The 20,744-nt window shown below is 43.0% G+C and overlaps 1 protein-coding gene across 4 annotated transcripts in view; it reads left to right on the forward strand.

Annotated features, from left to right (window-relative positions):
* The window catches only part of TNIK (TRAF2 and NCK interacting kinase), a 413,295-nt gene that overhangs the window by 323,576 nt on the left and 68,975 nt on the right, over positions 1-20,744 (forward strand). For all 4 annotated transcript variants that reach the window (XM_060298419.1, XM_060298420.1, XM_060298421.1 and 1 more), the window contains exons 13-15: positions 10,751-10,861; positions 11,700-11,786; positions 12,876-13,064. In XM_060298419.1, coding sequence (XP_060154402.1) covers positions 10,751-10,861; positions 11,700-11,786; positions 12,876-13,064 — 387 coding nt within the window. The remainder of the gene's footprint in view (positions 1-10,750; positions 10,862-11,699; positions 11,787-12,875; positions 13,065-20,744) is intronic.

A 20,744-nucleotide genomic window follows, 5' to 3' on the forward strand; every position in this document is an offset into this window, starting at 1 on the left:
GATACTGTTTACTTGACAGAATTGTTAAGGGTAAACGTAGTCATAGGTACAGAAGGCTTGGCACAGTGCCTGACAGAAGAACAGACTGACATTGGTGGGTGAATATTTTATTGTTATTTTGCAACCGGTGGTTTCAACGTTGTTAGGTTTTTTGTTTCGTTTTAAGGGTTTTCTGAATAGATGGCATCTCCCATTGCCTGTCTTCCTTCATTCTCTAAGGTACCTTCCCTGTTTACTTTTCCATCCCTTTTTGAGGGCTCTTCTCTGAGAGCCCTCTTGCTCTTGTCTTGCTGGGGTCTGCATCTGCTGTCAACATAGCTAGCAGTCCTGGCCTTCCAGCGCAAGGAGGCGGCCCATTCTTCATCCTTCTGGGTGCATCTCGTCTTATAGGATCAGCTGCCACCGTGGAAGGTCTCCTCCTCCCAGCCAAGCCTCAGAGGACCCTCCCCTGGGGAAACTCTGCTTTTGGACGGATGCTCTCATCAGTATTTCTTGTTGTCACTTCCCACGCTGTGTCATCATGATCCCATCGTCGCCACCAGTGGCTGCGTCGAGTCTCACCTCCTACCAGCATCTAAACAAAACCCCTAAGAAGGTAGAGCTCTTGTGATGCCTGAAGAGTAAGCTTCTGGGCACCTGGGACACAGCACCTTGGGAGTGACCCTTTCTCCAGGAAGGTAGAAACAAGACAGTCAGGGGATAGTAAGAGATTGCCTAGGTTTGAATCCCGGCTCTGCCACGTACTGCCTTTGTGATCTTGGGCAAGACATGACTTCTCTATGCCTCCGTTTGCTCATGTATAAAATGGGAGAGTAACAGTTTCCAGGATTAAATGTTTCTACAAACAAAGCACTTAGAACCGTAGCTGGCGCCAAGTACCTGAATAATCAAGAAAAGAGTTGCCCATAAGAGGAACAGCTTTCTTTCCCATCATCCGCCCGCTGTGGCTGCCCTTAGTCCTTTCTTTTCCGGGTGAGGGCTCACAGCTGACTGCGGCCTGAGCAGGCAGGAGACGGGAATGCTGCGTTCCCACGCACAGGCCACACTCCCAGGCGCTCAGCTGGAAGAAAACACCGTGCACAAGAATAACTCTCCCATTTCAGGGCCTGGAGTGTTAATTCGCTGGCACTGCTGAGAAGCGGCCTTTAATTCACTTAATCATTAACTGTAGGCATCCTAATGAGTCCTGCGAGCGGCATCCACTGGTCGGGGGCACAGCAGCTCTTTCTTCCCGGATGCTGTTAGCATTGGCACCAAGATTGAACGCTTACTAGCTGGGCTTTTTTTTTTTTTTTTAATAACATCTTTATTGGCGTATAATGGCTTTACAGTGGTGTGTTAGTTTCAGCTTTATAACAAAGTGAATCAGCTATATGTATACCTATATCCCCATATCCCCTCCCTCTTGCGTCTCCCTCCCACCCTCCCTATCCCACCCCTCCAGGTGGTCACCTGGGTATGGAACCCTGCTTCCCAGTGGATCCCAGAAAGGTTCCCTGTTCTAACTTACCTGCCATGCTTGCAGGAGTCTGGCTTTGTCCGCTTGGTCACCTGGGTCCTGTGATGGGAGGGGCTTCCTGCCCAGGTGAGGAGGTTGGGCTGAAATGCCTGTACTGCAGCCTAAAATGCTACTGATATTTGAAATCCTTTTGCTCAAACCCCTTTCTACACTTTCAAGGACTGGGAAGGATATACTAGTATTTTATATTATAGCATTTCATACTGGAAGAAAAAAAAAAAATAAGCATTAGGAAGTTTCTGGCCCTGGGTGTATCTAGGGCAGCTTAGGTGGATGACAGGGGTTGCTTTTAAGTGACAGTGAGGAATGGGCATTACGACTGCCTTCAGTTGTCCGGGTCTTCATGGAATCTCTTTTATTACAACCAGTCTGCATCTCTTACGTTACACCATCATTATTCTTAGCTGTTCCCAACCATAGAACTACGATAACAAAATAGTTTCACAGAAAGTACTATTTCGCATGACATTTAAATCGAATTGTTTTTATTTCACTCTTGTTTTCTTCAGTCAATGAGCGGCTTCATGGAATCCTAGAGGTTGAGGAACGTAAGAGACCTCAAAAGTGGTCTAAGCCAGTTCTTCTCTCAAAGCAAGAACCCCTTTGACAATACGCCTCACAGACATTTAACCTGTTTAACGTATTATCTCTGCTTATGCTTCTAGAGGCTTGAGGCAGCCTATTCTATTTTTGAACAACTCCTACTGTTAGAAAATGTATCCTGTTATTGATTCAAGTCCTTGTGCTATCCCTGCATTAATACAAATTATACCAAACAAAACTAAAATGCCTTCCACCTAAGCCCCAGAAATGGTTGAAGGCAATGATAGTGTTCTCGCCCAGATGTCACCAGTTCCTGCAACCTTGCTATATATGATGTAATTTAGCATCTTCACCATCATCCCAGATGTGTGGGAGTGGCCCTCGCTGTAGACATTGTATTAATAAACTGGTTGATAATGGGCTTGTTTTCATAGGACTCAATGTGCAAGTCTCATATTAAGTCTTCAGAACGATGGCAGAAGGCGTTTGAGAGTTACATCTGCACTTGACTTTTACACTAACCTACAGAGTCATAGGTGCTCAGGATGTCCACTGGACCATCTTGCTCCTCTATATGATACCCAGGAAAACCAACCATTTTCCCCAGGGAAACTGCAGCTCAGAGATAAGCTCATAAGTACACTGACTAGCACCCAAAGCAGAGGCAGGACCAGAATTCTTCATGAAGCCTCCTCGCAGCTCAGCCTGTTGACAACGTTCTTTCCCCGTACTACCTGCATAAAGACCAGCTTGGCCCGCATGTACCCAGACAGGGCTTAGCCTTGGGGCTGCCTAGTGATCAAAAGTTGGCTAGGGAGCTCAAAAGAAGAGTCTCATTTAAGCTGTTAATTTTCTAGGAAAGCTCTGAACAGGTGGTTTATCTTTTTTTTTTTCTTGTTATTTACAGTTCCAGCTCATTTGTTTTTTTAACATCTTTATTGGAGTATAATTGCTTTACAATGGTGTGTTAATTTCTGCTGTATAACGAAGTGAATCGGTATACATATACATATGTTCCCATCTCTTCCCTCTTGCCTCTGGATGGTTTATCTTTACTAGTGTAAAGTACGTGTAAAAAGAAGAGAATGAGGTATATCTAGCTGGTCTAGTTTTCTCAGTGGTTCTCTGATTACTGTCTCTGTGAGGAAAAGACAGGTAACAAAGTGAAGGTGGAGGGGGAAATGGCCACTTGAAAAAGCATTAATAAAACATCCTTCACTTTGTATATATAGACGTCTCAACCATAGATGTCTTTCAAATCCATAGAGGCAGCATGGCAAGAGCCAGATGCAGAGTCTCGTTCTGGCTTTGCACTTACCAGCTGAGTGAACTTGGGCGAGATATTGGCCTGTGTGCGCCTCGGTTTCTTATCTGTCAAGGGATAATGATGGCAGTACATGCCTAAAGGGTTGTGATAAGAACTAAATGAGTTACTATGAGCGAAGGGCTTAGGACAGTGCCTGGCATCTTAGTAGGCACTACCCAACTGTTTGTTCTTATCAGGAATAATTATTATTCATTTTTGTGATTCTGATTACTTTGTAGTGAATTCAGAGGTGCCAGACTGCTTAACCATCATTCTCATTCTCGTCCTCCCTATAAAAAAAAAGGCTTGGAATCCCAGTGTTAGTTGCAAGGAAACATACCCTTGCCCTGCAGTGGGCGGTATGCAATGGTCTTTCCAAAGCTGAAACGTTCACAGATGTTAAAATGGGCAAATGGGGTACTTGAATGCCTCTTGTCACAAGTATAGCTCCTGCAAAGCTTATACAGAACAGTCCTATTTAAGTGAGGGGGCATGTGTGCTGTGCGGTCGATTCGAGAGACCACGCTGGGGCCTTTCATTTTGAATGTCTTTGAACAGAGAGAGCCCCTGTGTCAAGGGGAAGGTTTGAGATACTTCCCAAGGAGCCTGACTTAATCCTGCACTGGCTGCTGTGCCATCCTCTGAAGGCCCACTCTGGTCTTCCACAGTCAGTGGGGTCTCCTCTCACCACTTCCAGGAAGTCACCCAGGATGAAAAGAAGCAGAGGTCTCCAAGAGCAAGCCAGAATTCTGCTTCGCTTCCCTTCTCATTCTGAATTGTTAGTCGATTTTTGCTTTGCAATGTAGCATATTCTTACTCAGACTCTTAGAATGAACAGACTTGTAAGATCACCTAATCTTCCCCCTCATTGAAGGTTTGGGTTAAGGTGACTCATTCAAGGTCATACAACATTCACTCATTCACTAAACCAATATTTATTGAGACTGTGTGGTATGGTCTGCAGTGTTTGTATCGGTGGCAGAGCAGGACTGGAATCTAGTCCTACTATTTCTGATCCAGTGTTCTGTCCCTCAGGGCCTGCGGCCTCTCAGACCTACTCCCCTCCCCCAGTGATATGTCACTTTGCAGCTGTGGGATATTAATTCTCAAATGTGAATGTTACCTTTGAGTCTGTATAATAGGAAACACAATGTGGGTAAAAGATAGAAGGGCCCAGAACCTTTACACAAAGGCAACTAGCCTTGTTTTCCCCAAATCTACCAGAATGTTGTAAGACTCAAACTCAAATTCAACCTGAACATTCAGCAAGTCGAAAAAAGCAGCAGAGTATCCTATCTGGATTGGATGCCTCTCCAATTGATAGAATACTCTGCCAGGTACTAGGGACTGGGGGGATAGTAGGGCACACAGTGCTCCCCCATTTTCCAGCCGTGTGCCATGAGACAGTATACTTCTCTGAGCTTCAATCTGCTTATCTGTAAAATGGGAATGATAGCAATAAACTTCAGAGTCACATTGTGGAATTTAATGAACTGAAACATGTAAGTCACCCAGCCCAGCAAATGCCTGGCACACATAGACAGTGCCTGTTATGATGACTTGTATTCATTCCATGATTTCCCTCAACTTGTTATGTGGCCACTGACAAGGAATTGAACCTTCCTAAAAGTCTCTAAATGAGGGAAATAAAGAAAATGACATTTGCATCACCCAACAGGGCTAATGTGAGGCTCCAATTAGAATAATATAGAATGAAATACTTCTTTTGGTAAAAAACAAACAAACAAACAAAAAACAGAAAAAGAACACCATACACACAGATTACAACCCTGGGCTTTTTCCAAAGATCCTGTATCCTTAGAATGATGGGTGAGCTGTACTTAGCCGTATTTGCTCTGGCCCATGGTACAGAGTTTTAGATTAGATAGGAGATTGGGCTCAGTTTCCCTGTAGGTCCCAGCCAGTTCTAGACATGTTACTGTAGTTCAGTTTAACCACTTCTCCAACAAGAGGGTGTGGTAGCATCAGAGCAAATTGCTCCCCACTTCTGGGAAAATGACATTAACCACATGCTCAGCTGACAGACACAGAGGTGGCATCTTCATGAGTTTAAAGAACCAAATGACAAGTCTACAGTTTCTCGTTTATCTCCATTTTGATCTTCCCAAGGGAGATTTTGAGGTTTCAAAAGACATGGAGGGCCAAGCTATTGTTTGCCTGTGTATACTCTTCTTTATGACTTTTTTTCATTCCAAAAAGATGCTTTAAGGTGCCTTACAAAGATTAATGCAGAAACTAAAAATAAAATAAACAAGAAAAATAAAGTAGAAAGGAACAATAAAGTTGAAGAGAAAGCAAGATGAAGCCAGGGTAGGGTCAGTTCATAGAACGCCTATACAACGTGGTGTCTGGGTGCCAGAGGTGGGTCCCCGTCTGACTCTGAAAGTCTTAGCAGCTAAGGAAACAGGCAGACTTGAGTGGGTCAAGATTCACGTTGTCCGGATTAGAGTAGACCCATTGCTCAGGCAAGCTTTCCGAGATCATTGAAAACCCGTGCACTTGGGCTTCCCTGGTGGTGCAGTGGTTGAGAGTCCGCCTGCCGATGCAGGGGACGCGGGTTCGTGCCCCGGTCCGGGAAGATCCCACATGCCGCGGAGCAGCTGGGCCCGTGAGCCATGGCCGCTGAGCCTGCGCGTCCGGAGCCTGTGCTCCGCAATGGGAGAGGCCACAACAGTGAGAGGCCCGCGTACCGCAAAAAAAACCCGTGCACTCGCCTGGGAATGGTTGAATAGTGCTAGGAATAATGTCTGAGTTATTGATATGAATAAACTCAGCACTTCTTAGCTTTTTTCCACTCTTCTCATAATACTGTAAAATGCAATTCATGTTCTAACAGGTCATCAAAGTCACTTCTACGAGGCCAGAGCACCCTGGTGCAGTACACATCTTTCTACTGGTTAAACTTAATCCAAAAAGAACATTTAAAGGAATAAAAGGAAAGAAGGAGCAACTCCATGGCCTTTGTGATGAACACCCATGTGTATTATTTCTCGCAACTTTAATGCAATTTGAATAGTTAAGGGCTAAGATAATACGCTCTTGACGAGCTGAAGGGGACAGGATTATTTCCTCCATTAAAATGAACATACTTGAAAGTACAGCCACACAGCCTTCACCTGGCCGTGGCCTGGGGGGAGCACCCACTGGGGAAGATAAAAACTGTCCTAAAAGAATCATTCTTTAGGAACACCAGTAGAAGGCAAAGGGACAAAAAGACCCCTTGATCTATTCCATAGATCAAGGCAACAATGATTTTAGCCTGGAAAAGTTTCATAGTAGGTATTATCAGTCATTCCCCAACCAGAAAAAAAATTAAGAGACTTGTAAGAACCTATTGAATGTCTAGTTTTATGTGCTGTAATTTTTGGAGATGGCTCCAAGAAGTTGTGGATGAAAATGTACTTCTAGGGAGTTCAGTATATTTGGGGCGGGGGAGTGGGGAGTTCCTGCTAAGAGTTTAGAGTAGTTGGTTTAAGCTATTCTTTTTTGACAGAACCACTGTCATCTTTCTGCGTAACTCAGTGACATTTAGACATTTTTTTTGAAAGTTCTTTTGGAATTATTTGCGCTGTGAGTTTTATCTTATTTTATTTATTTATTTATGCTTTTTTTTTTGGCCACTCTGCGTGGCATATGGCATCTTAGTTCCCCGACCAGGTATCGAACCTGGGCCCCCTGCATTGGAAGCTTGGAGTCCTAACCACTGGACTGCCAGGGAAGTCCCCAGAAAAATTTTTATTTCTTCCCTTTTCTACTCCATCCAGCTTAGACTCCTATTCCCTTATTTTCTTTTCCTGCCTTTCTCTAAGATAGAAAATAAATCCCATGCCAGTGCCAATCGTGGGTGGCTCTCTTTTTAGAAAAACACTCCAAGCCTTGTCTATGCTCAGCATAAAAGAATATTCTGGGCCGGGAGGGCGTCAAAGGGTGAAGGGGTGGTCTGAGGTTCTGTGAGCCTTTCTCCTCTTCTCTTGCTACCCCATCTATAGTATATAAAACAACAAACATCAGTGGTATCAGGCCCTTTATGGGATATAGTGAGAGGTAAAAACCAGAGTAGAGCAGAGACCCTGCCCACGATCTAGATTGCAGAATAAATGAGACATTTCAAATAACCATAACATAAGGCATGGTATGCTATAAGCACTGATAGGAAGGGAAATGTACCCCCCCTGCCGAAAAAAAATTAGGATGGTACTGAATTGTCTGCTTTTGCCGCAAGTTTCTTACTCGGTTCAATTGAACAAAATCTCTGCACCTGCCAGGTGCTAGGCCCCCCGTGAGGGGCTGGTGGGTCCAGTGGGGGTCAAGCACAGGCCTTGTCTCAGATTGCTACTTCTAGCAAGAGTCATCAGAGCTTTGTAAAGGTGTCTGCTTGAGGCCAGGGACTTGGTCTTTCTCTGACATGTTTTGATATGTCCCCTCAAACAGTCCCACAGCCAGGAGGAGAGAGAGCAAACAATTTTCCTGGAAAGGTGATTAACACGGAGGCACAGCAGCTAGACATTGGCGAGGTGCCTTCTGCAAGGTTGGGGAAGTGATTTATTTTTCCAGCCTCACCACAGGAACCAAGGCCCTGGCAGATACCTCCATGCCTTAGCAGCAGCTGATCCAGATGAGATCATTATTAATTATTAGTCACTTTAGAGTGTCTTTTTCAGAAACTGCAGAGTTCTTGGGAAGCCCAGACTCTCCTGAGTTGCAGTCAGCACTATGTACACCTTGCACAGGGACCTGAGTGGCCTGTAATTATAAAACAGTATCGATTCCTGGAAAGGGGGTTGAAAATGTACAAATCCTTCCCATAAAAATCAGCTAAATCTTCAAAAGCCTTGATTATATTTTTTTTCCTCAAGGAGACTGATGGTGGGAGTAAAAAACTTGAAATGTTAGCTAAATTAGGGCTGTTTCCTACCAGGAGCCAGATCTGTACACATAATTATTTTATTCTCTGTGCTGACATTGATTCACTTCGGTTGAGTGTTGGAAATATCTCTGTTTTGGGTCTGTAATCCAAATTATTCAGTCAGTTCCTATGATGATGTTTTCTACTCGCATCGTCCTGTATTATTTTTCTGTAAAACAAATAATCACATGTCTGGAACTTGACTCATCCCCGCCCCCCAGCACACCCCTCATTCCCATCCCTAAACTTGTATATCACACCACCTGCCATGCTCCTGGGCCAGGAACTTCACTCACCACTCACCCTCACACACCCCATAGTCACCAAATTCTGCCCGTTTTATTTTTGGCCTAATTCTAATTTCTGCTTCTAAGTTGGCGTCCACTACAGTCCTGTTGGAATGACTGGAAATCTGGATAGTTTTTAGTTTTTCTTCCTTTTGACTGCGTCTCAGCATTACGAACATGGATTCTCCAGCTGCCTTTGCTTAGCTCATGGGTGCCCTGTCATTTTCTGTCTGGATCCATAGAATGGCGTCACATTGCATTTTCAGCTTCTAGTCCTGTCCATCCCGTGGTGGGTAGGAGCCCCCTTGAAAATGCAGGTTTGGTCATGGCATTTGATGGCATATAGACTTCCAGCGGCTCCCCATTGCCTACAATCCAAGATGGACAAACAATTCTTCATCTGCAAGCGATAGACATTGAGTTTCAAAAGATGCAGTTTATCTCCCAAGCCTCAGAGACTGTTGGAAGAGAGCATGTCTGGAGGACTGCAGGCACCAGCCAAATCAGGAAGGCCACCTCATTCGTGGGCTTCTTTGGCTCTTTGACCATCTGTGGTTGGTTTAGCTGGGCTTGGGACAGAGTTTTTGTCCTAGAAAGCTGTTTCCCAGGTTTTATAGAGCTAACTTCTCAGTGAGATACGGTCACAGCCCATTTTATTTTGGATACCTCGTGCTTCCTCAGCAAGGCAGTGAAGTGCTGTTGAGACTGTTACAGGGGAATGGACCCTCTGATCGGCCCCTCCGAACCTTGTATTTGAGGAAGAAGAAATCCTAGTGCCAGTACGGGGCTCCAGCACAAAGGGCCTGCAGCATTTCTCAAAAGAGGCGCTACTGGCGTGTGGTACGGGGAAACACTTTGTAATGTGTGAGTGTCCCACACATGCCAGATGCCCCAAGGACTGGGGAATGGTACCATCCCTACCTAGGAAACCTTGGCTCCAGTCACTACTCCTAAGACATTCTCCTTACTGAGAATATAATGGAGGACTGGATTAATTATGATCTGTCACTCCTGTTGCCTCTTCATCTTCTGTATTAATTGAGTTCAGACTGGAGTCACATTGCCTGTCTTTGAAATCAAGCTCCACCGCTTACTGAGTATGACCTTGAATGTGGGCATGACCTCGAACAACTACTTAATCTCTCTGTGCCTCTGTCTTCTCATTTAAAATAGGAGATAGTAGTATTAATTACATCTACCTGAAAAGATTTTTGTGCAGATGAAATGGGATAAAGCATGAAAGGTGCTTGCCGTGACGTCCACTTTCAGAGGCATAATGATTGTATGAGATGATGGTGGCTCCTGAGCTTAACATCGTACTCGAGTGACAAGTTGAAATTGACACTTAAAAGTGACTTCCCCAAAACAGAAAGGCAGCAGGGTCTATCAGAAAGTGGAGTGACCAGGTGGGAGTCAGTAGATTCTGTTTTGCCCACAGTCACAGTTACTGTGTAGCCTTGAACATGTCACTTCCCTTCTCTGGTGTTTGCCTTCTTTTTTTCTTTTCTTTTCTTTTCTTTTTTTTTTTTTTTTTTTTGCAGTACGCGGGCCTCTCACTGTTGTGGCCTCTCCCGCTGCAGAGCACAGGCTCCGGACGCGCAGGCTCAGCGGCCATGGCTCACGGGCCCAGCCGCTCCGCGGCATGTGGGATCTTCCCGGACCGGGGCACAAACCCGTGTCCCCTGCATCGGCAGGCAGACTCTCAACCACTGCGCCACCAGGGAAGCCCCTGGTGTTTGCTTTCTTGATACATTTGCCCTACGTGGTGTCCAAAAGACTGAATGGCATGAACATTGCGAATGTGCTTTAAAGCCTGTAGCATCTCACAAACAGTTTGATGATACATAATAAGTAACTGATTATACATCGGTGTTCTACCTACCCCTGATTTGGAAACCCTCATCAGCCCACTGGGAGGACGCATTGAATGTGAACTTCTTGGGAGACGTATAAACCTGGGGAGCCCACCTGCGTGGTAAACACCGAATTGCTCTCTATCAGCCCATCCTGGCCAATGCGTCCCCCAATGGCATAGGCGAGGAGCCCTCAGGCATGCAGGCATGTCGCTAAGAGCTCACAACCACGGTCCTGCAGCTCTCCCTGCTGGCTTCCCGACACCCTTCGCCACTGCCCGTTCCCTTCACGGTTGTCTGCTTGTCGCCCCACAGCAACAAAGGCGAGAGAAGGAGCTGCGGAAGCAGCAGGAGAGGGAGCAGCGGCGGCACTACGAGGAACAGATGCGCCGGGAGGAGGAGAGGAGACGCGCGGAGCACGAGCAGGTACAGCTGGGGCCCCACAGGCGGCCCCACGGGAGCGCCAGCACCAGGCACCTCTGGGCTGTGGGTCACCTGCTCTTGGGTCTGCTCAGGTTAAGCAGGTTTTTACTCTTTCTCAAGCAACTATTCAAAAAGTCAAACGCACTACCTTGGCAAAGCCCACTCATTCAGCCTGGCTTCCTCCCCAGGCCGAAGTCCCCTGACGCACCTGGATCTCGTGATTTTCCCAACCCTGGGCATCTACTTCGAAAGTAGCACTGGCGCGTGATACACAAGCCAAGTGCTCCCGTTTCATCGCTTCAGAAGAGCTTTTCTACTCAGGCAACCCTGGTCTCCAGGACTTGGAGCCATCGATGCGGGCCCTTTCTCTCTTTGTTAGAATCCCATTCTGACAGTGCAGTGGAACTGCAAGATGGCTCCGTTACAAAGGCAGTGCGTGATGGCATTCAACCATTATTTTACCCCTGCTGCTTGCACAGGAGCCTCTGAACTTTATAGCATTGTTAATTTCAGGTAGCCCCTAAAGAGGGAAACTGTCATGAAAAGTTTTTAAATAGAGCTCGGTTCTCCAAACCAAAGAGTAACTAACAGCAAAGCACTGAGCCATCTCAGTCCGCTGCAGTTGCAGGTAGAGGGCTTGTGCGTTTGACTGCATTGAAACGCTTTTGCTTCGGTGCGGGGTACCTTTCCTGTTTAGCGAGGAGGCGTCTGGGTATTTTTTCCCCTCCTTCCTTCCACACTTCACTTGGCAGCTCTTGTCACCTTTGAAATTACCGGTTCTTTTTCTCTCTTTCTTTCTCTCGTTGCGTTCCTCTGAATTCTCTGCCACCTACCTCTCCAGGAGTACATCAGGCGACAGTTAGAGGAGGAGCAGAGACAGTTAGAGATCTTGCAGCAGCAGCTACTGCATGAACAAGCTCTACTTCTGGTAATGGGAAAGCCAAGCCAGCTGACCTGCTCTGTGTTCATCGCACGCGCGCGTGTGTGTGTGTATGTGTATGTGTGTGGTCTCCTCTAACTGCCAGTCAGGAAGGAGGGGATCCTCCAAGCCTCATGGACCTGGAAAATCTCCTAAAACTTAATTCGTTTCCTGACCCAGTGTGCTGAGTCAATGTGTTTAATATACTTGTTATGCATTCTTTATTAACTCCAGCTATTTGTGAAACTTTAACATGAATCCAGCCTTATTATAAGTTCAGACTGTTTTTGAGACCCACTGTGTTTATTGCAGAGTAATGTTTGAGGTCGTTTGCAACATGCTGGAATACAATCACAGCAAAGCGCTCCTCTTCCGTAAGAACCCGCTCAGCTCTGTAGTCATATTTCATTTGCAGACTATTAGTTTTACCCTTACGATGGGAACATTTTGTGTTCCCTGCTCAGACGGCTTCCACTTGAAGTACTTTTTATTATTATTACTGCACTGCTCTCCAAATGAGCTTCTTGGTGTATCTTTTTTTTTTAACTGAACTTTTTATTCAGTGGCACTGTGATATTTTTTTAGCCTGTACGTGGTTTTTGCTAATGGTTTCGTTGGTCCAAGTTTTGTTAAACAAAAGATGATTTAGGCAGTATCTTTAGGTACTTATTTCATTTTGTACTTAATTGTACATTTTTTTTTTTAATTGTACATGTTTGAACGATTTAATTACTAAACCAGGAAGTGGACGGTTCCTTATAGGGGTTGCGTGCTGACCATCCATATGTCCTCATTATTGCCACTTTCTTGGTTACAATTCACCAAGGGCAAGTCACTTTGCAAAGGGTGGTATTCTGCAGGGGTTGCCGTTAAAACAGTGATGTTTTCATTAAATGCCACATTCTGTGCAGACGCTAACCCAAGGCTGTAGTTCATCTCTATGGCACATCCTGATGTCCTCTTGTGGTTCTGTTGGTATTAAGGTCCTTTGTTATTTATCATCTCTTTTGGTTTCATTGCATTCTTCACTGGTACTGGCCAATGGTTTCCGTATGGTGATTTAGCCTTTTCTTTGTTCTCCTTTCCTGATCTGGACAGGAATATAAGCGCAAACAGTTGGAAGAACAGAGACAAGCAGAAAGACTACAGAGACAGCTAAAGCAAGAGAGAGACTACTTGGTTTCCCTTCAGCATCAGCGGCAGGAGCAGAGGCCTGTGGAGAAGAAGCCACTGTACCATTACAAAGAAGGGATGAGTCCTAGTGAGAAACCAGCGTGGGCCAAGGAGGTAAGTCAGCGAGCAAGTACAGCCTGTACCTGTGCTGTATTGGAGAAATTGGCCATAATGAGTCTCTCCAGTAAACAGAGAGTTAAACTAGTGCTACAAAGTTGGAAAATAATTCATTATGAGACACACATGCTTTGCTTTGGGAAGAACTGTAACATTATTTCTCTACCTTAATCCATTTGTTCTTCTTTTTGTAAGTAACAACAGGAAGTAGAAAATCCTTTTCCTTATTGGAATCCAATTGAGTTTGTGGCAGGAGGATTTTTAGTGACTTTTTCATGGAAGAATATGACTTAAGACTTAAGGAATTCTAGGTAGGATCATTTCCTATCCATACCTAGACCCTAAAAGTGATCATTAGTATTGTCACTAACATTCCATGTTCTGTAGTAACAGTGAACACACAGTTGGACCCAGACTTGTGATTGCGGTTCAGTTACCGGGTCAGAGGTCATTTATATTTCTTTTGCAAATACTTTCAAAGTAATGGTCCTTCATTTGCTCAACTACTAGACTAAGAAAGAATTTTCAGGAACTTGACTCTGTGATGAGCTATTTAAAAATCTCATTAAAAATTATTTGAATAGTAGGGAAAAAAAGGGTGGTAACCAAATGAGTAAGGCAAACAAACAAAATAATAATTCTCTCCAAGATCAACAACCCTTCTAGGAAGTCGCTGTGTCATCTCATATGCCTGACACCCTGGTTTTCAGTTCTGTCATTAATGTGGCAACTAATGATTTCCTTTATTTTCTTGTGAGCATAACTAGTCATTTGAAAGGGTGATTTATATTACTCTGCATTTTCTTCTAGTATCTTCAGATATTTATAGCTAGAGCTTATTTCAAGTTATCTAGACTACAATATTACCAGAACTTGATTTCTTACGTAAGATCCTATTTGTATAATTTTTAATTTTCTGCTCTATCTTACATATGTATAGAAAAATGCTTGAAATTATGTTGTCCTAATGTTAATAATGGCTGTTTATGGGAAGTAGAAACTATAGAGTTTTTTTCTTTAAACTTTTTAATACTTTTATGTATTATGTTTTATGTATTTATGTTTAAATCCTTTATAATGATTTTATACTATTTTTACAAAACTAATAACCTTGAAAACTTAAAAACTAAATCTGTAGAGAAAAGTCATTCAGTGTCAAGAACGTTTTTGATCACTTTCCCTTAGAGTCTATGAATGCGATTTGTATTTACCTATGTCTGTAACAACTGCCTCTTTCTCCCAGGTCAGTAATTCAATTTGTGATCTTACTCCCAGGCACAGCGCCAACCCCTTAATAACCCCCCTGTTCTTCCAGCTAAGCGCAATCACTATGCTGTCCAACAGCAGCTGATGTGGTTCCTGGCTAGCAGAGATGTGTCACCTTCCTCCACTGCTAAACCATCCTTTAGCCACATCAAGCTGAAACCCTCAGCTAAGCCAGACTCACAGCTCATGATCATGGCAGGTATTGAGAGGCTGTGAAACTAGCCTCTCCTAAGCTAATGCCAGTAGCACCTGCAGAAATTAATGATTCCAGATCAAGACCCCTGTTTGAGCATCGCTCGTGGAAGAAAGGTGGACCAGCTTATCCTATTAGACTTGGTCTTGAAGAGCAACTACAGCCTCAGCGAGCCTCAAGGACCACAGTGAGATCAACGATGCGATCTCGCTCCCAAAGATGTAGCCCAACTCGAGAGTCAGGACTTAAGGTCATTTGTGTGTCCTCTCCCAGCATCCCCAAAGTGATGAGCCCCCAGTTGTCCATTACAGCAAGTAAGGAGGGCCTTAGAGACTCATGTGTACCTCAGGGCAGGAGGGGCGTGAATTCACGCATCCGTACAAGTACCTCGACTCCTCTTAAGAAGTGCTGCATCACTAAATGACCTCTCTTTGATGCATGACCACCTGACCTTCAGTGCTCCCAGACCCAAGCATGAGTTTAGGAAAGGGACGCCAACAGATCCCATTGGAGAAGACCATGATACCTTGCAAAACATACCAGAATTTCTTCTGTCCCTTGTGCAGCTCCCTCATGCACAAATGTACCAGAAAAAGGGGGGAAACATAAAACAGTTTCCACTTCCTTCTTTCCACCTCTACCCAGCATGTTTTGATTTGAACTTAAACATTTTGACTTCATTATTTTCTAATTACTATTTGTCCTCATCATTAAATTTCCTGGCCTGTCCTCTCTCTTCAGAACTAATTCACAGTTCCCAAGCTTTCAGAAGCCATGCCGTTCCTGGGGGCAAATCTTTGCAGATATCATCAGGGCAGTTTTGTAGACCTCTTAATACCCCTGTGCTTCTCAGCCAGGCTCCTAGCAGTAAAGGAAACATAGCCAGTGGGAGTGCAGACAGCATGGCTGTGTCATCAAGCACACCCGATGTGAGGTTCCCGGGCCATCCTAAGTCTGGGCCACCTCTGGTGGGTGACATCTTCCAAGGTCCCTGGCTTCCTGACAGCTGGAGTTCTTCCTTTGGGCTTCATGGACTTTTAGACATGTGGGAACATTCTTTTAGGATTTTAGATTTAATCCTATCCTCCTGGGTGTGTTTAACATAATCCAGCTTCCAACTAACCACCTATCCATGAACCAGTTCCCAAGTCTTAGAGTGAGTATTCATATTTTAGAAGAAAGATGAAACATTTAGATGATAGAATGAGTGACGGTGCTAAATTGGGGATTGGAGCAACTGGTATACAAATAAGTACAAATAGTTGTCTGCTTTAGTTTAATTCATCATTTTTTTAACACCCACTTCTTAAAATGGGAATAAAAATGAGTGTGAGAATCCTTATTTTCCTGATCTCTCAATGATTCTAATCAGCAATGTATGAACTTTTCTTCTAGAGCTTTATTTACAGGTTTCTTTTTTTATAGTAGGAGGTAGATGGGGTTGAAAGTAGCCAGACAGTGAAATACATTTCAAGACTTTAGATATGGACAGAATTTCTAGCTCAGCAGTATCTTAATTATCAACCAATAAAAAGAACCTGGGTTAAACTCTCTTTTGGAGGTAGAATAAAAGGTACCATTTTCTTTTTCAAAGGCATCCTCTGCGAGGATATAATTTGAAAATATCCTCACCAGGGATGGGTAGGCAGCAGCTATACCATGGTCTCCTGTGATAGAGGGTCTGGGCTTTTTTGCCCCATATGCCACTGAAGACACCACCTGGCCATCTTCCACCCACAGCAGCCTCTTCTGTAATCTGCTCCCATATTTGTTTTCTAACTCAGCTCTATACCTTCTCATCAGGGTGGTTTTTCCTTCTTTGATTACTTTTCCATCCACTTACTTTTCCTTATTTCCAATCGACATTTTTTTCATTAGCAGTGTAATATTGTTATAATGTTTCATCCTCTGTGTTTTCGTTGCTTCATTTTGTAAAACATAAATCATCACATTTCTCATTTCCTTTCTTATTAATCTGTCGGATGTGGTAAGAACAAATGAAAATACTTGGTTATTGGCAAATCTTGAGCTCTTCTCTCTCTCCTTTTACTGAGTTTTCTAGTTGCCCTAAATGTTACATTGACTTTGATTTTCAGATTTCAGCCAGAAAGGAACATTAATGTCTCCATTAAAAGGAGGAGTGGGGGGCATTCTCACCCCTTTCAAATTCTCTGCCGTTTCTAGATTGGAATGGAAGTCAGATTTGTTTTGTGAAAACATCAATATGATATTCTGTTAAACATCAGCAAAATTTGAAGGTTTTTTTTTCCCACTGGCACTTTTTGAAAGATGGATATTCCTTTTCTTATAATGCCCTTTCTTTCTAATGGTACAGATGCCTGTTTCTTATAATGGCCTGTGATTGTCTCGGCCTGGCAATAATTTTTTTTTAATTTTCACCAGCACACAGCAGTGACAGAATGCTCTGTCTACATGAGTGTTGCATGAGATGGTATTTTAATATTTTTTTTAACACTTCATCATGTTCTTTCTCTCTGATGCATGCCAGTCATCTGGCCATGGTTTTATTTGGCAAATGATGGGCCAGGATGTCTCTTTATATCCCATCAGCCCATTGGACTTTGAAATCCTTGTACATAAGAACTCTTCTCCACTTGTTTTATATGAATTATTTTATATATGAGGTCCCATATTACTATTTAGAGAGTTTATGGCTCTTTTCCTGTCTTTCCTCAGTTTCTGATTATCTCTCTTAAGATTTAGCATGAGAGAGACCTGACAGGAAATAGGAAAGAGCTTGTTTGAGTTCAAGTTCTTCCACTTACGGTCTTTGTGACCTGGAAGTCTCATAGTCTTCCTGAGGTGCAGCCTCCACACCTGTACTTCCTGTCTCAAGGTTGGGAGGATCCTGGGCAACCATGTATGTGAATGTGCCATTGAAACTGTAGGCGCTGTACAAATGCAAATGAAATACATGATTCAACATATTTCTATTTTGCTCCCAAGGCCATTGTTGCCCACAAGGAATAAGTGTTTTGCCTCTGTTGTTTCTGGTTGGGATTTCACATGCATCTCCCATCTCTTCCACTTACCTCTCCCCGGTGATAGATACACACTTTTTAATTTCCCATCTCAGCTTGCCAAAGATTTGCCTCATTACTTTTAAGTTATGTGCTCCATTCACATGAGGATCTGTACTTTTCTGTGCAATCAGTGGTTAGGAGTAGATCTTGGAAAACTAGTCCAGGCCCTTATCTTTAGACGAGATTACATTTTAAGCATTCCCTATGAATGAGAGCCTCCCCTGTCCTCAAAGGTGCCCCAGAGAAGGGATAGCACCAGTCTTACTCAGCAGCCGTCTGCCCATGTGGTTTTGCCAAAAGACAGCGCGACTCAACTCTTCCTGTGCCCAGTGAGTGCAGGGTCAGAGTACCTAACGAGGACTTAAAAATCATTAGACTTCTTTCTCTTCCTCCAACATTGCCAGTAAAGACAAAAATCAAATTGTTTTGTCCAGTTGGGGAAAAAATATTCCCATACGATTGTGTTCAATTCACCACGTATTAGCTCTTAAGGCAGGCCTTCTAAGAGCTTCGTAAACCCCACAGACCCTAGTGTCATATAAAGTATTATTAAAATGCACCCATATGACATAGTAAATATATTTTGTTGTCAACATTTAAAAAATTACTTCTATAATTTTGTTTTGAAGTTCTCTCTCAGCAGCTATCATTCATGATTGCTAAGTGAAACACTGGAAGCTATAAATTGTTCTCAAATGTACAAAACAATTTAACAGTTGACATTGATATAATGTTTACACTTATACATGTTTCAATGTATTTTTATTTATTTTGAAATTTTTTCAAATCCTGTAATTGACGTGTTTCTTTTCGGTCGTCTGTATTCATGCAGCTTTTATATATCTCAGAGGCCTTAGACATCACTCTCAGTACCCAGTGGATACCACAGTCCTGCCTGGAGCAGAATTTTATTTCTGAGACCACAGTTATTTTTTCTTTCTCCCCGTAATGCTGTAATAAATAGTATAGCATTTCTGCGGAAGTTATCCAAACCTCTCCAAAGTTATTTTAGTTTTGATGTTAAAATGATCCTTTTAATAAGAAGAAAACCTGATTCTATAGTAAAATTGATCAGTCTCTCCTAGTATTGTTCTCTGTATTTATTGATAATCCCGTCAAGTGTGAAATCCTTTGTTATAAATGTCTTCTTGTTATGGTCTAGCACCTTGACACTGTTTATCTGATGCTACTAGAACACTCTTTTTTGGTGGTACTTAAGATATTTTACAACTTCTTGGCAGCAAGAGGTTGGAGCAAAGACTCAGCTAATAGATTTTTTTTTTTTTTTAGTATCATGAAAGGCAGACTGAAACATATCTTGATTGTAAGCCAGTTTTTAATCACAAAATATTCTTAATCTGGGGGAAGATACCTTCTTTTTTGTCTCACTTACTGTTCAGTTAGTAGACATAAGATGTGATGAATCAGGAGACAGGCCTTTGCCCAGTAGCAAAATAAGCAGAAAGGCCAGCTTCCCCTCTGTCCATTTGAAACTGTTATTTGGATGTTTCATTTGATATATTTGCTCCAATACCCTTTGGTGCAAAAGCAACAGGCAGCGTTATTCTTCCTAAAGACTTTAGGGCCAGATTTTCTTGAGACAAAGTAGCCGGATGCCTCATTGTTACACCTGTCACATAGATTTTCAAATTTCTTTGGACAAACTTCAGCCCAGGAAATTTTACCACATTGGACTTATCCTGAAATAATCTGCTGAGTATAACAGTAGATTATTCACACCATATATTTATGATGGCACAAACAGAAACATAGTCATGGTAGGATTTAGTATTTAACTTAGAGAAGGCATAGCAAATGTTACTAGAAGTACATGAGTGATAGCTACACTTGACTAATCAAACCCATTAACTGCCTGTGAAAATTAGCACCCCGCTTTGTGCCCCATTCATTTCTAACAACAGCTTTAGGGCCCGTGTGGCCCACGGTCCTATTGGAGACAAAGGTGCTGCCTTTACTGGAGCCTTGTTACTGGCAGTTGCCAAAAAAATTCTTTATCTCAAATATAATTTCTTTGTTCAAGATGGAGTCTTGGGGGACAGACTTTTATTTTTAATGTGCTGTTTCTGAATGTGGGTTTAAAACAGTCTGAGGATATTTTACAGCTAAAAAAACAATAATAGCAAGTACTCTTCACTCCCTTATAATATTTGGTTCCTAAATGTCAGGTAATAAGTGGCTATAGTTTGGAGAGCCAGGTATTTATCTGAAAATGAGTCCAAACCTCTTGGATTCCTGACCTCAGACAGCAGTGGTTTGGATGGTGAGAGTTCAGATAGTGAGGGGTACTTATACATGTGATTTATCTATTTAATGATCTTCCCTGGAAATAAGAAAATGGTTAATATTTGACTAATTCCAGTCATCTGGAAATAGTCACCTTCTTTTCAAGAGTCTCGTATTTGGAAAAGCAATACATTGCATGCCTTGGTCTCAGTTTATCTGTGGTTGTCTTTGCAGGACTTTCTCTTCTTTGTGGTCTTATCTCAAGTCAGTCTTTGTTATTTCCTTTGGCTCAATGCAATAATAGCCCATTGTTGCTGATGTAATACTTTGCACACATACACATACAAAGTATACATGTTCTGGTTTATATTCCTGGCTTTTTGCAGCTAATCTTATCTGGTATGTGGTAAGCTTCTGGGACGTGGAATTTCAAAACCAAAGTCAACTAGACGCCAGTTGTATGTACCCTGCACAGCCACGGTCAGGGAAGAGGTGTTCAAATTACCGCTAAGTAGAGGCAAGAGGGTGGTTTTCTACACTATGGCACATGTTAACATGTTAACATGTTTGTAGTTGATTTGAGAGTTTTAAAAACAGACTTATTTTGTGTATGAGACTGAGTCTGCCTCTAGGAAGATTCAAAATAAAGTAGGGAGGATGGGAAAGAATAGCTCTTTTGAATTTTCCTTTCAAATCAGGAAGTAAAATAGATAAAAAAAAAGCTCTTCGCTGAGACATACAAATATGTCTTGAGGACCTGCATGTGGGTTCCATGACAGGCTCTTGCAACACAAAGATAGTGAGTCGGCAGAAGAGAGTTACGGGCCATCAGGGTAGGGTGCATTGCCTCCGTGAATTTGGAAATTACAACTGTCAAATTGACCCTAAAGAAATAAAGGGCAGGACAAGGTGGACCTGGAAGAAAAGTGC

Source organism: Globicephala melas, chromosome 4, assembly GCF_963455315.2.
Source record: "Globicephala melas chromosome 4, mGloMel1.2, whole genome shotgun sequence".
Classification (NCBI taxonomy): domain Eukaryota; kingdom Metazoa; phylum Chordata; class Mammalia; order Artiodactyla; family Delphinidae; genus Globicephala; species Globicephala melas.